General features: G+C 36.3%; 1 protein-coding gene across 3 annotated transcripts; it reads right to left on the reverse strand.

Moving 5' to 3' along the window:
* Positions 1–5,547: 5,547 nt before the first annotated feature.
* On the reverse strand, positions 5,548–10,975 carry LOC107950528 (V-type proton ATPase subunit H). Of its 3 annotated transcripts, none has more exons than XM_016885397.2 (12): positions 10,820–10,975; positions 10,255–10,329; positions 9,434–9,559; positions 9,118–9,220; positions 8,970–9,042; positions 7,918–7,983; positions 7,679–7,796; positions 7,343–7,504; positions 7,106–7,231; positions 6,633–6,758; positions 6,298–6,477; positions 5,548–6,008 (listed from the first exon to the last, which is right to left on the reverse strand). In XM_016885397.2, exons 2-12 carry the CDS (start codon positions 10,282–10,284, stop codon positions 5,760–5,762), a joined length of 1,359 nt encoding a protein of 452 aa, XP_016740886.1. In that variant the 5' UTR covers positions 10,285–10,329; positions 10,820–10,975; the 3' UTR covers positions 5,548–5,759. The 3 variants fall into 3 exon arrangements, with proteins under 3 accessions (XP_016740886.1, XP_016740887.1, XP_016740885.1); XM_016885398.2 differs by having other exon boundaries at positions 5,548–5,927; positions 10,718–10,912; XM_016885396.2 differs by having other exon boundaries at positions 10,718–10,912.
* Between the last annotated feature and the right edge of the window lie 2,305 nt (positions 10,976–13,280).

Here is a 13,280-nt window from a genome sequence, read left to right on the forward strand (position 1 = left end):
CATGCCAATTTTAGATCGCTTGATCTGTTGCATAGGCTGAATTTGGTTGATGACATGTTCAAAGTTGAAGTCACTGGTACTATTTGTGAGGTTTGTCAGCTTGGTAAGTAGGCTAGATTGCCTTTTCCTGCCAATAGTGCATAGAGAGCTCAAGAAAGACTTGAATTGGTGCACTCTGATGTCTGTGGTCCAATGAAAACTCTCTCCCTTAATGACAATAAGTACTTTGTCCTGTTTATAGATGACTTGACCAGGTTCTGCTAGGTTTATTTTTTGAGGCAGAAGTCAGAAGTGTTTGAAACATTCATCAAATTTAAGGCCTTGGTTGAAAACCAAACAGGTTGTAAAATTAAAGCCTTAAGAACTAACAATGGTTCTGAGTATGTGTTTGACAGATTTCAGAAGTTATGTGAACAAGCTGGGATTCATCATCAGCTGACCACTGTTTATACTCCTCAACAGAATGGAGTGTGTGAGAGGAAGAACAGAACTGTGCTTGATATGGCCAGATGCTTACTATGTCAAAGGAAACTTCCAAGCAAATTTTGGGCTGATGCAGTCAACACCTCAGTGTATTTGCTCAACAAGTTACCAACTCGAGCTGTTAAAGACAAAACTCCCTTTGAAGTCTGGCATGGATTCAAGCCAGTGGTATCACACTTAAAAGTGTTTGATTGTGTCTGTTATGCTCATATTCCAGTAGAAAGAATGACCAAGCTTGAAAATAGAGCTGTTTCAGGGATCTTTGTTGGTTATAGCAGTACCAAGAAGGGTTATAGAGTGTTTGATCCATCAACAAAGAAAATTTTGATCAGCAGAGATGTGAGATTTGATGAAGGAAAAGTTTGGAGCTGGAATGGCACTAAAGCAGACTCGATTGAAGAGGGTCACCTGAAATTTATCTTTGATCCTGTAGAAGAAAAACTGGACAATGAAACTGTTGATGATGCTCCTGTGAGAGGCACCAGAACCATTGCTGATATTTACCATAGGAGCAATGTTGCAATGGTTGAGCCCTCTGACTATGAAGATGTTGTTAATGATAAGCATTGGAAGAAAGTCATGGAGACAGAATTGGAAATGATCTACAAGAATGACACATGGAAATTGGTAAATAGACCTGATCATAAGAAGGTTATTGGTGTTAAATGGGTTTTTAGAGCTAAGTATAATGCTGATGGCTCATTGAACAAACACAAGGCTAGGCTCGTGGTGAAAGGCTACAGTTAGCAGTATGGGGTTGATTTCATGGAGACATTTGCTCTAGTGGCAAGACTGGACACAATCAAACTCTTGTTCACTTTGGCTGCTCAGAAACATTGGAAGGTTCACCAATTAGATATCAAATCATCATTTCTGAATGGTTTCCTCAAAGAAGAGATTTTTATCGAGCAACCTGAAGGGTTCAAAGCTGATGGAGAGGAAGACAAAGTGTATAGGCTGAGAAAGGCACTTTATGGCCTGAAGCAAGCACCAAGGGCCTGGTATGACAGAGTTGACACTTATCTGTCTAGGCTCGGGTTTGAGAAAAGTGTTAGTGAAGCTACACTTTATGTAAAGAGGTCAGAAGGCAAAACTTTACTGATTGTTTCTCTTTATGTGGATGATTTACTTGTGACTGGAAGTGATGATGGTTTAATTGTTGAGTTTAAAGCTCAAATGCAAAAGGTATTTGAAATGACTGACTTGGGAATCATGACTTACTTTCTTGGTATGGAAGTGCATCAGTCTGATCGAGGCATTTTCATCAGCCAACATGCTTTTACTTTAAAAATTCTTGACAAATTTTGTATGCAAAACTGCAAAACAATCAGCACACCTGTGGCTCAAGGAGAGAAGTTGACTAGCAATGGGAATCAAGAAAGGGTTGATGAGAAGCAATATCAAAGTCTGGTAGGTTGCTTGCTTTATTTAACAGCAACTAGACCTGATATTATGTTTGGTGTCAGTTTGTTGTCAAGGTTCATGCACTGCTTTGATGTGGTTCACTTGAAAGCAGCAAAGAGGGTCCTTAGATACATTAAAGGAACTGCAAGTTATGGTGTGATGTTTGAAAACGGAAAGGAGCTGAAGCTGGTAGGATATTCAGACAGTGATTGGGCTGGCTTTGTCGATGACATGAAGAGCACTTCTGGTTACTTTTTTACACTTGGATCGAGTGTTTTCTGTTGGTGTTCAAAGAAGCAACAAACAGTTGCACAATCCACAGCTGAAGCAAAGTATATTGCAACTGCTGCAGCTGTTAATCAAGCCATTTGGCTTAGAAAGCTCCTACATGATCTCAATGAAGATCAAGCTAAACCAACAGAAATCATGGTAGACAATCAATCTGCAGTTGCCATAACCAAGAATCCGGTCTTTCATGGTAAGACCAAACACTTCAAAATCAAATTTCATTTTGTTCGAGAGGCTGAACAATTGAAAGAAGTCAGCCTTGTCCATTGTAGCTCAGAAACTCAATTGACTGATATACTGACCAAGCCATTGGGAGCCACTAAATTTGAATCTTTGAGAAAGGGAATCGGTGTTTGTTGCATACAGTCCAAGGAGGAGTGTTAAATTTTGGCCTGCAATGTAACATGGAACCAGCAACTAGCTACCAACAAGTTCAACAACATCAAAACAACTTGAAGTGCAGCATTGGAGCTGAACCGAATGCAACAGTAACTTTGTTTATTTTGTTTCAATGCAATCTTGTTTAGTTGTGAATTGTATAAGTGAGTTAGTAGGATTAGTCTTTGATTAGTCCTTGATGTAATGGCTGATATGTCAGCTCATTTTGTGTGTAAGTTAAGTTAACCATTAGTCATGTATTAGTGGGGTAGTTAAGTTATTAGGTAACTGTCAAGTTAACATTTTGTAACTCATATATTATTTCAAATTTTGAATGAAAAATACAATGTTCTTTAGTTACATTTGTGTGCCTTGGCTGCTGTTATTCTTTCTGTTTTTACTTCGATTTCATTGTTTCTGGTTGTTGATTTAATTTTTGTTTTAATGGCAATGTTCCAACACATAGAGACTTAAAAACACGATCTGTTAACTTTTTCCTCCGCTATCAATTTTCCAATGGCTCAGTTCACGAAACCTTTGGATTTGCACGAGTCCTCCTTCGTACTAACTACCCTCATCGCTTCCTCCTCTGAGAATTTTAGATTCGCCAGCAGAGAACTTATATCATCTTCCATGTTTGCCTCTGAATACCACATCAAGAAACAAACTAAACCCCCCTCCCCCCCCCCCCGAACAAAAAACCAAGAACCAGCAGCCCCTGCAAGAAACATTGAAGAAATAGGACAACAAAATAACCAGGAAATCACACACTCCAGCGGATAACGACCAGACTATCTCCTCCCCGCCACCGCCGGATGGCCAAACCACCACCGAGGACACAAAACCAAAAGAAAGAGCACAGACTGAAAACACAGGAAAAAACCACTACAAGAAACCCCACTAAACTAGAAAAAAGAAAAACAAACCTTAATAAACCTAACAACAAGAATGCAAAAACACAAGAAGATACCCCAGAATACGATAAAAAGCCAAAACAATCAGCCTATATTATAGATTAACGTAGAAAAGTCGAAGAAAGAATTACCATAAATGCTGTAGCATGCGACACAACTTGGGTATTTGCATGAATAACGTACGAAATCATGTAACAACGCATAAAAACAAGAAGCAAAATAGTAAAGAATCATAAGAAATTGCAACACCTACAACCTTATTCGGTGGTCTATCACATCACGCAGGGTCTAAGACAGACTTAGAGATTCACGGCCACCCACGTAATCTCCTTCCTGACACCTTGGAAGGCCCGCCACTGCTACACAACCAGCCTCACCATCTTCGGGGAAATCATCAACTCCTAACCATCCAATTATTCTTTTCGAAAGAATAAAGATAGGCACGCGAACAGAAAACACAAGAACAAAAATCCTCACATCTTGGAGAAATTCTAGTACCAAACTTCTTTTTGACTCGTACGTTTAACCCTTGACAGACTTTACGGATTTTTTTAATAAGTGTTGATTGGTTGAAGTGTTTTCTTTAACTGGAGATAATGGTTGAGGTCAACATTGATTACGAAACTCCATCGAGCTAAATGAACCTTTTGAATTTATTTTTTGAATCAATCACTACCACATCCAACCAAAACTATGATCAAAATGAGGAATTCAAATCAGAAAGCTTTTACTTATTGAAACATTTCTGGCTCCATTTCGCTGGCAAAGTGCAAGGCTTCAAGGGATTCAAATGTTTAAAGCTAAATGGTACTTCACTGATCGTTTTTTTCTCATTAAAAGAAATTGAGTTTGGGTGAGTCTGTAAAACAAAAAAAAAAAAAAAATTGATTTTGGGTGTGGGTTTAATGGTGAGTGCTCGATGACTAAGTGATGATGGAGTTTGAGTCAGTCAAAGTTGAGTATAGTATTTGAGATTGTGAGGTTTGAGTGAGAGTCGGAGAACGATGGGAAGCTTGAAGATGAACGAGGAAGGAGATGAAAGGATGAATGTTGTTTTACAAAGTTTCTCTCTTTTGTTTGGTTGACTGGAAAATCTAGTAACAAGAGAGAAAGATTTTGACTTTTTTCTTATAATTTTTTAGTCAGAATATTATGCGGTTGCATATCAAATATAAGACCATTTTGTGAGTTTTTCATGATTTTAAATTATAAATAAAAAAAAACTTTACTTACTTTGATTTTGGGTTTTGATTGATTATTTTTTAAATGTTCTATATTTTTTAATATTTTATTTATAAAGTTTTTGAATTTTTAAAATTTAGACTAAATTGATAATATATGCAAACATTAAGGGTTAAATTGTTGAATTTTTTAGAATTAGGACCAAATGACAATTAAGCCTTTATGTAATTATATATCATATTTTTATGTCTTTTTAAATTAAATTATATATTTTTTAAAGTTTTTAAAATTATAGAAATTTTGAATTTAGACTAAATTGAAAAAATGTGCAAACATTGAAGGTTAAGTTTGTTGAATTTTTCTAAAATTAAGACAACTTGACAGAATATGTAAAATGTTAAAAGCTAAATTTGTTATTATACCAATAAAAATGCCGACATTTTGCTCAGTGACCAAAGGCATTTAATTGATGGAGTGACTTAAAATGACAATCAATGTAACAAAAGTGACTAAATTAACAAAAAAGTTCAGTGATCAAAATAAGAACACATTAAAACTTCGGTGACTACTTGATCAATTACCCTTCAAATTTTTAGAATTATTATTAAGAAAAATTTTAAAATTAATATTTTAATTATTATTCAAGGGTTAAATTGGTTATTAACCCTTTATATTAAGGTGTCACATCGACCAAAATGTAACAGTTCGATAATTTTAATGATAATTATGTAACTTTTAAAAGTTAAATAATTGAAATGTAATTTTAATCCAAGTTTAAGGACAATTGGTGCAGTTTTTTGGATTACCGAGTCAAACACCGGGATCGTTATGGACATCATAGTAAAATCTATTTATTGATATTTCCTTAAAGCAAAAGGCAAAATAAAATAAAATAAAATATTAAAAAGTAGTATTTTCTATTGCACATCTCAGAATCAAAGTAGCATTTTTAAGTTTTTGACAGAAAGGAAAATAAATCTTCCTTTTGACATTATCAAATATATCCGATGAAAATATAACACCCAACAAAGCCGAAGCCGAATTTACTTACGATATATTCACTAGCTGCATTGTAGAATGAGACATGACCATGCACACAACAACACGAAACTATACCTGCAAAAAGCTGGCGTATTTGGCGCCGAGGAAAAGCCTCTGGATGCAGAGTAAGGCATTCTTGGTAACCTCCGCACTCTCGTGGTTCATCAACTTCATCACCCGTTCCTTGGCCTTGAGGTCATTCACTATCACCCTACCAGCAGGATGGTGCTGAATAAACTGTGAAATATCAAAGCAAGCAACAGCCAGAGGTCTTGGATCATTGGACGAGTCCATAATTGTAATGAGGACCCTTAGAATCTGGAAAAGTAGTGATAACTAATTACCACACAGATTTTATACTTAGATTATTCAAAACACCGTTGTTAGTATGCTTATTTTAAATGATTCTGTGCAGAGATGTTCAAATTGCGATCATAATAATTTGTTGCAAGGAAAAACTTAGCAAGAATCAATGAACCATCATATCTTGCTGGAGATTTTAGCTTTTTGCAAATTTGACTTAAAGGAAGTTAACCCATAAACAAGTAAATAGCACGAAGACTTGGAAGCCATGAGAAAGGAAAATGAGAGGAAGAAAAACATATACCTGGAAATCATTCTCCTCAAAGCACGTAATATTATCACGCCAAAACAATGGATCTTTATGCATGGGTGACCAATCAAGATGACCAAGAAGAACTTCCTGCTTGTATTTGTCGAAGGAACTCAATTTCTTAATGTTATCTTTCAGCCCATCTTCAAGTTGATTGAGAGCCTCCAACAGATCCTATGATATACCCAAATCAATTCAATAAGAAAGCATCAATATGTAAACAGAACATATAATTCAGCATAGCTGAACTGAAACTGAATGTTAAATTCAAATAAGTTTAACACAAGAATTACATAGCCAAATAACTGTTAAACCTTTCATTTTCTTACCTCATCACTCCATGCTTGTGCTTTCAAACTCTGAATAATTTGTGGCAATCCAAGGTCAACCATCTGAGCACCACATGTACCTTTGGACAACAAGTTCCTAAAGGTCAATACAACAACCCTGACAACCTGGCAGCCATTGTTGAAGTCCAGATGTATAATTTTGTAGAAACCAAACATGTATGTTTCAAATGATTAAACCAACATGACCAATCAACAACATTGAGATAGATTAATCAGCATGGACGTAAAAACATGCAACTTATACCTAATAATAATAGAAATTCAAAGCTGATTCAGAATTGTAAAAAAGGTAAAAGGGTAAAAACAAATAATCTAGGGAATGGAAGTCTGCTCATATGCCATCTCATAGTACACCTGCTTGTACATGCACTTTATTCCAGCAACATAGACATACCAGATAGAACTTGGAAAAACTGCAAACGGAATTAATACCATAAGAAATAATTCCTCACCTTCTCCTTCGTGGAACTCCTAACAACATCAACCAGTCGGGGTAGAGCCCTAGATGTTGCCAAGTACTCGATTACCGGTTCATAGTAAGATAAAAGCCACACACAGAGACATGTTTCGTAAAGAAGCTGATACAAATATTAGTTGTCAATTTCAGAATTATGCCACTCAAATGACTTGCAAAGAAAAGCTTCTCAATTTTAAAACCTGACCACCTTAAAACGTGAAAAAAAAAATACCTGGATAGATTGCTGTGTGGATGCTGGACAAATTAAAGGAATCAACAACTTCACTCCATCTGCTTGAACAAAGGAGGATCTGACAACAGGTTCCTTCAGCAATGCTGCAAGACAGTTAATAGCAGTTGGAATACCACGACTAGGATGGTAAGGCTTCTTCAGCTGCAAAAGACATAGAGAGTCAGGAAGTAAGGACAACTACCATCTATGTAGACAGAAATAAATGAACATGTAAAATTATAGGGAGAATCTAGTCAAAACCAACTTGAGTCAGCTGTAACAAATAAGCAGTGCATTGCAGACAATAAAAAACAGAATCCAAAGCAGTATACTAACCTGTGTGCAAAGCCATTCAACCAATCCTCTTAGTACAGCATCAATGGTAGTGAGCTTTGTCTTCGAGTTTGAGGCTTCTCCATTTGCAACAACACCATTCTGGGTTTTTGGCCTGGCACTATAAATAAATAGAAAGAAGAATGTAGAGTCATTAACTAAATCATATAAGACACTATGCAATTTGGTTAAGTTTCTTTAAACATGTACTTAGTTACTTGGATGGATCACACATTTTGTACCTTACTATCAAGGCAAGTATCTTGCAGCTCTTTTCTTGTATGAACCAGTTACCTTTCCAGAGCAATCTGAAAGTGGACAAATTGTGGATTGTTAGTTTTACTTCAGATGATTCAGTATAAGATAAGAAATTGAGTGTACATGAATAAATATATTCAAAATTAACTAAGAGACACACTTCTTTTCTTAAAAATCAATAAGGTAATACAGCCCAAGACTAGAATAAAGATAAAAGCAGCAAATAAGAATTGAGAGCCATATATAATCCGATTATAGATGGTTGGTAACCTTCAAGATACAAGTTATTCGCATCTAAAATCTCTTGCAAGTGGCAGGCAGACAAAAGTAGCACAAGCTACTCATAAATACCATGTCTATGGTAACCTGAAACTTTGAGCTGAGATCACCACCTAATTTCCCAAAGATATATATGGAAAGCCAGTTGTATAGGTATATATTTTCATCCATGATTTGAAATACACTCATAATACATATTTACTATTTATTTACAATAGATAGACAACTTAAAGCAAAAAATCAAATGAAGGTCAGTAATGTGCAAGGCATGAATAATCCAGATATTTGTACAAGCTCATCATGCAGATGGAATCAAATACTATCAAAATAAACCAGCAAGAGAGGACAAAATTGTTACATCTTCAAGGATCGAGGACCTACTTTTCGACAAAACAAGCATCCCAGAGAATCAGAGTCATCACTAACAATATAAGCCAGCTTGAGCCATAAGCAGATTGAGCACCAAGGAACCAACTCAATTTAGAGTCAAAAATAAAAATGAAAGATAGAAGTGAAGCCAATATTTATAAATATAACATTTAGGAAAGGAATTCTAACTATACAGCAAACATCACTATTAGATACTACTAGCCAATTGATCATTGAAAGATTAAAGAATATCAAGAGTATCAGCCACCTTAATTCTCCACCCACCCACCCACCCCCACACACATATACACAAGAAACACAAGGAAAATAAATAAATAATAAATCAGCCACAAATTAACAATGGAAACAATTTTGAGTAAAAACTTAACTTAGGAAAGGTTCATAAGTATCTTCATTTGCAAGAGACTTGTCATGAAATAATCTGGCTCTTTTCGGATTGGCTGCAATAGAAAATTGTAGTAACTAAGTTTACTTATGATGAATGCATCCTCACAAGACCAATATTCTTTACATACCTGTAAGCATTTCATCAATTAGAGCCAGAACATATTCCACTGTTTCTTCTTTAAATATATCACGTAATATGCTAACAAACACTTGAACATAGGCTGGACCATCCTGTCACATTCAATCTCACCAATCAATATCTTTCTTTTATCCTTAGTTTGATTAGATTTTCCCATAGAATTTTATTTAGGTTTTTAAAAACCTATCCTGTTATGATGGAAGAGAAGTTAACAAAACTACTGAATTAATTGAAGATTGAAAAAAAAGAACATATACACAAGATAATACCCAGCTCATAATTTAAGAAGAGTTAGAAAACGTTACATCATCCAACAACTGTGCCCTGACACTTTCAGCTCTATTATCAAAACGCCTTAACAGCTGAAGGCCTGTTCCTGAAATCAGCTTAGTTGTCATGTATGTTTCCCATGGGATGTCTCTCTTCAGAACCTTTAAAAGAGTAAACGACGATAATCAAACTGGAATCACCAGTAACAAGTAACCATTCGTAATTAGCTATATCCTTGAAAAAGTTTAAAAAAGAGATAATATGATTTAAATTCTTTGAACATGGAAATCACAAGAAGAACATAACATAGAATAAATGTTTAACAAATTAAGATCAGGGAAAATTTAAACAAAAGCCAAGTGGTAGTGTGCTTGTTTAAGAAAGCAAACAAGAATGTGCTCTAGTAGCCATGATGAAGAGAAGAAACAAACAATTTGAAGCGTTTAAAAGAATTCTAAAACCTGTGTCATCCATCAAAGCAGTTCATAGGAGAATTCCTAACCTACTTTTGAGAAGCTTCATGCTTTTAAAGGTTTCAAAATTAAGGCATTCAATAACATAAAAAATAAAAGGAAGCACCCATGGAAGTAAATTAAATCTACCAGAGAAATGAAACTTTAATGTCTAATTCTTGAAAGAAAAGTTTCACAACTTAAATGTCTAATTCTTCAAAGTTATAGTTTGCTTCTATATTCTACCGCACTTTCTACTTTTTGCTTGCAAGAAAATAACAGAAGCAACGACCAAAAGATCCCTGAAGCTTTCAAATTCCGATACCGAAACTTGAAACTCTATAATACTTAGTTTTATGTAAAATTATAACTAATAAAGCAAATTAAGTGATCAGATCACCAACCTGCTCAGTTGTTAGTTCCGCACGCTCCATTGGTGCCAAAAGAATATACTTCAAATTCCACGAAAATTAATGCCCCTGTAAAATATACCAAAAAACAAAATTAATTTTAAAATCGAACTCCCTTACATTTTACCTACAAATACACAACAGAATTCCATAGTTGCTTCTTATGTTTAATCAAATCTGAAAAAAATCAACATTACCAGATCAAATCTGATCAAATTTAAATTCTAATTCATTTCTCAGTTAAAAAAATCACAATTTTTTAAAAAGAAAAGAGGTTTTCTGGAGATTCAAAATTTTTAATCAGGGAGAAAACACAAGTTGACTATGAAAAAAATTCATAGGAATAATTAACTGTGAAAATAAATTAATTCAAAACAAATCTTTAACAAAAAAATTAAAAGAAACTACAATGCAAATGCAGCGATGCAAGGGAGACTGAAAATGTAATTCAGTTTACCTTGGATGAAAATTCAGAGGAAATTGATGAAAAATTGGAAGAAATATTATAAAACTAATAGAAAGAGAGAGAGAGGGATTAAAACGTTGTTGGATCACTAGCCTGAATACTACGGTTTCTTTTTCTTCCACTGGTGTGGCTCTGTTCTTCTAACCTGAGAGAGTGATCGTGATGGACATCAAAATCTTTGGATTTCGATTGAAGAGGTGAGATCTGGTGATGCTGTATGTAGAGTAGCTTCTGGCTGGTTCTCTATTACAAAGTTGACGCGTGGCTGTAGTCTTATCTACGGGTCCATAGCAAAGGTAAATATCTATAGCTTCCTTACAAAAATAATATAAAAAAAATAAAAATTTACCAAAATGTTATAACTTTTTTTTTATTTACCAAAATATATATAATTTTTTTATTTACCAAAATATATTAAAAAAACAAAAAAATAAAAAATAGAAAAAAAAACCTGAACTGATTTGACAACTCCCTGGTGGAGGGAACACTGTTGGCGGCACCAAACAAGGGAACCCTGTTGGCGGCACCAAACAAGGGAACCCTGTTGGCGGCACCAAACAAGGGTTCCTTGTTGGCGCCAATTATAAATTTCAATATGGTCGAGTGGTATCACGGGGATCGGGTGCTACGGCAGTTTGGTGCAATCCAACCTATCCCGGATCCGCCGTGTGAGGTGGGAGAAGTTCACGGGAAGAATAAGAGAGGAAAATCGGTGATAGATTGGGGAATTAAGCACTGGAAATTTGTGGCGCTGTGGAACGATCGATTTTGTCGAATACCTTAGCTGGTTATGGCTACCGACTCGCAACCATCAGAAGAGTATATGCAATGGTACTTTAGTTGCAGGAAGTCATATTTATACGGAGGCCAGTCGGTTGTAATCCCCCCGCACATGCAGCGACATGGGGGATCGTCCACAGCGGCCCAGCATGATGCAGATCCCATGGCATATTATTCTCCGGAACCACCGGAGCCCAAGCAAGAGCCCCAGCCAGATCCAGAACAATCTGGATTTGTCGGTTCAGATAGCTATCATCCGGAATTGTTAGGCACTGACAATTTGCCAAGCTTCTCAGGGCCAGAATATGCATACGACTTTGAACTATTCGGATCCTACTCGCCCGGCCCATATCCGTAGCATTATGGGACTCCCTCAGGTGCATCAAGTTCGTCGCTGCCGAACGAGGGACCTGCTCAAAATGATTTCCTCCCTATTTTTACTACACCACCACCTGCGCCAAATGATAATGTCGGTCGTCGCGGGCACCCAGAACGTGACCGTCGACCTCCGAATAGGTATACCCCTAGGACTACACCATCGAACCATCAATTTTAAGGGTGTATGGCACATGTTTGTACATTAACACGTTTGTACTTTTTTGTATCAATTTAATTATTCTAATTTAATTATTCTAGTTTTAGTTATTGTGCTTATTGTTCAATTTCTTTTTACCAATTTAATTATTTTAAAGTTGCATTATATTAAAGCTTAATTTAAGGTTATATGCCTCCATTTTCGATATAATATTAATAATTCCAAACGCCATATACTAATTTATAACTTAATTTGGATACAATGTAATCATAATCATTTGTATAATTTTTTATCATTACACATAAAAAATTTACAATATTAGGTCAATTACGACCCGATCCGGACGACTGTCCAACATGAAAGTTTCGGTTAGGGCATTTATTCCGACTATGACCACTTAACCTGCATATTCCACAACGTTTTCCGTCAAACTTCTCCCTGATGTCCATTTCATTACGGATTCTGCTTGACTGCAGACGACCTCTCGGATTCCTCCGCAGCCCTCTGTCTGGGAGAAGCTCGAAAGTCGTTAGAGGCACCTCCCACGTTGATAGGTCAGGCAAGACGGGGAACTCATTTTCCCAGACACGCAATGTGCACTCCAGCGTGTACACATCATCGACATGTTGTTCAACATTGACGTTAACTTTAGCACACGTTGCCATGACATGCGCACAGGGATAATGAAGTGTTTCGAACCTTCTGCACTCGCACCGTCGGTTCCGGAGATCAACTCCGTAGGACCTAGTTGGTATACCAGGTCGACGACTGATGCTCTTAGTAACTCGAAATGTTTCCAGTCGTCGTGAATATATTTCTACATTCATTGACCTCGCCAACCGACGGTTTGTGACCATTGTATCCCTGACATGTTCGACAAACACGTGTCCCGCCTCAATCTGGTCGACTTGCTGCTGACCCATTCTTGGCATTAAAGTAGCCAGCCTGTAGAAAGTAGCAGAAAATACAGATGCAATCGGAAGATGACGTGTTTTTAACAAAACAGCGTTGATCCCCTCGACTAAGTTTGTGGTCATTTGGCCATAACGAAAGCCCTCGTCAAAACTTTGAGCCCATTGCCACGGCTCCATTGTGCCCAACCATTGTCGGAAAGATGTGTTTGTCTGCCCCTCCATATCACTCTCAAGTCGGATCATTTTTTATCGGAACATATGTGGCTCTAACTCGTACGCTGCATACGTATTAAGAAAAATAAGTTCTAGTAACTCGATAACATGA

Source organism: Gossypium hirsutum, chromosome D03 (assembly GCF_007990345.1).
Source record: "Gossypium hirsutum isolate 1008001.06 chromosome D03, Gossypium_hirsutum_v2.1, whole genome shotgun sequence".
NCBI classification, from domain to species: domain Eukaryota; kingdom Viridiplantae; phylum Streptophyta; class Magnoliopsida; order Malvales; family Malvaceae; genus Gossypium; species Gossypium hirsutum.

Excerpts from the sequence above, each read along its gene's own strand:
- LOC107950528 (XM_016885397.2), bottom strand. The coding sequence starts at position 10,284 with ATGGAGCGTGCGGAACTAACAACTGAGCAG. Across the intron at positions 7,984-8,969 it reads ACTTATGAACCTTTCCTAAG|ATTGCTCTGGAAAGGTAACT; the intron begins TTAAGTTTTTAC and ends GTCCACTTTCAG. Across the intron at positions 7,797-7,917 it reads ATACTTGCCTTGATAGTAAG|TGCCAGGCCAAAAACCCAGA; the intron begins GTACAAAATGTG and ends ATTTATTTATAG.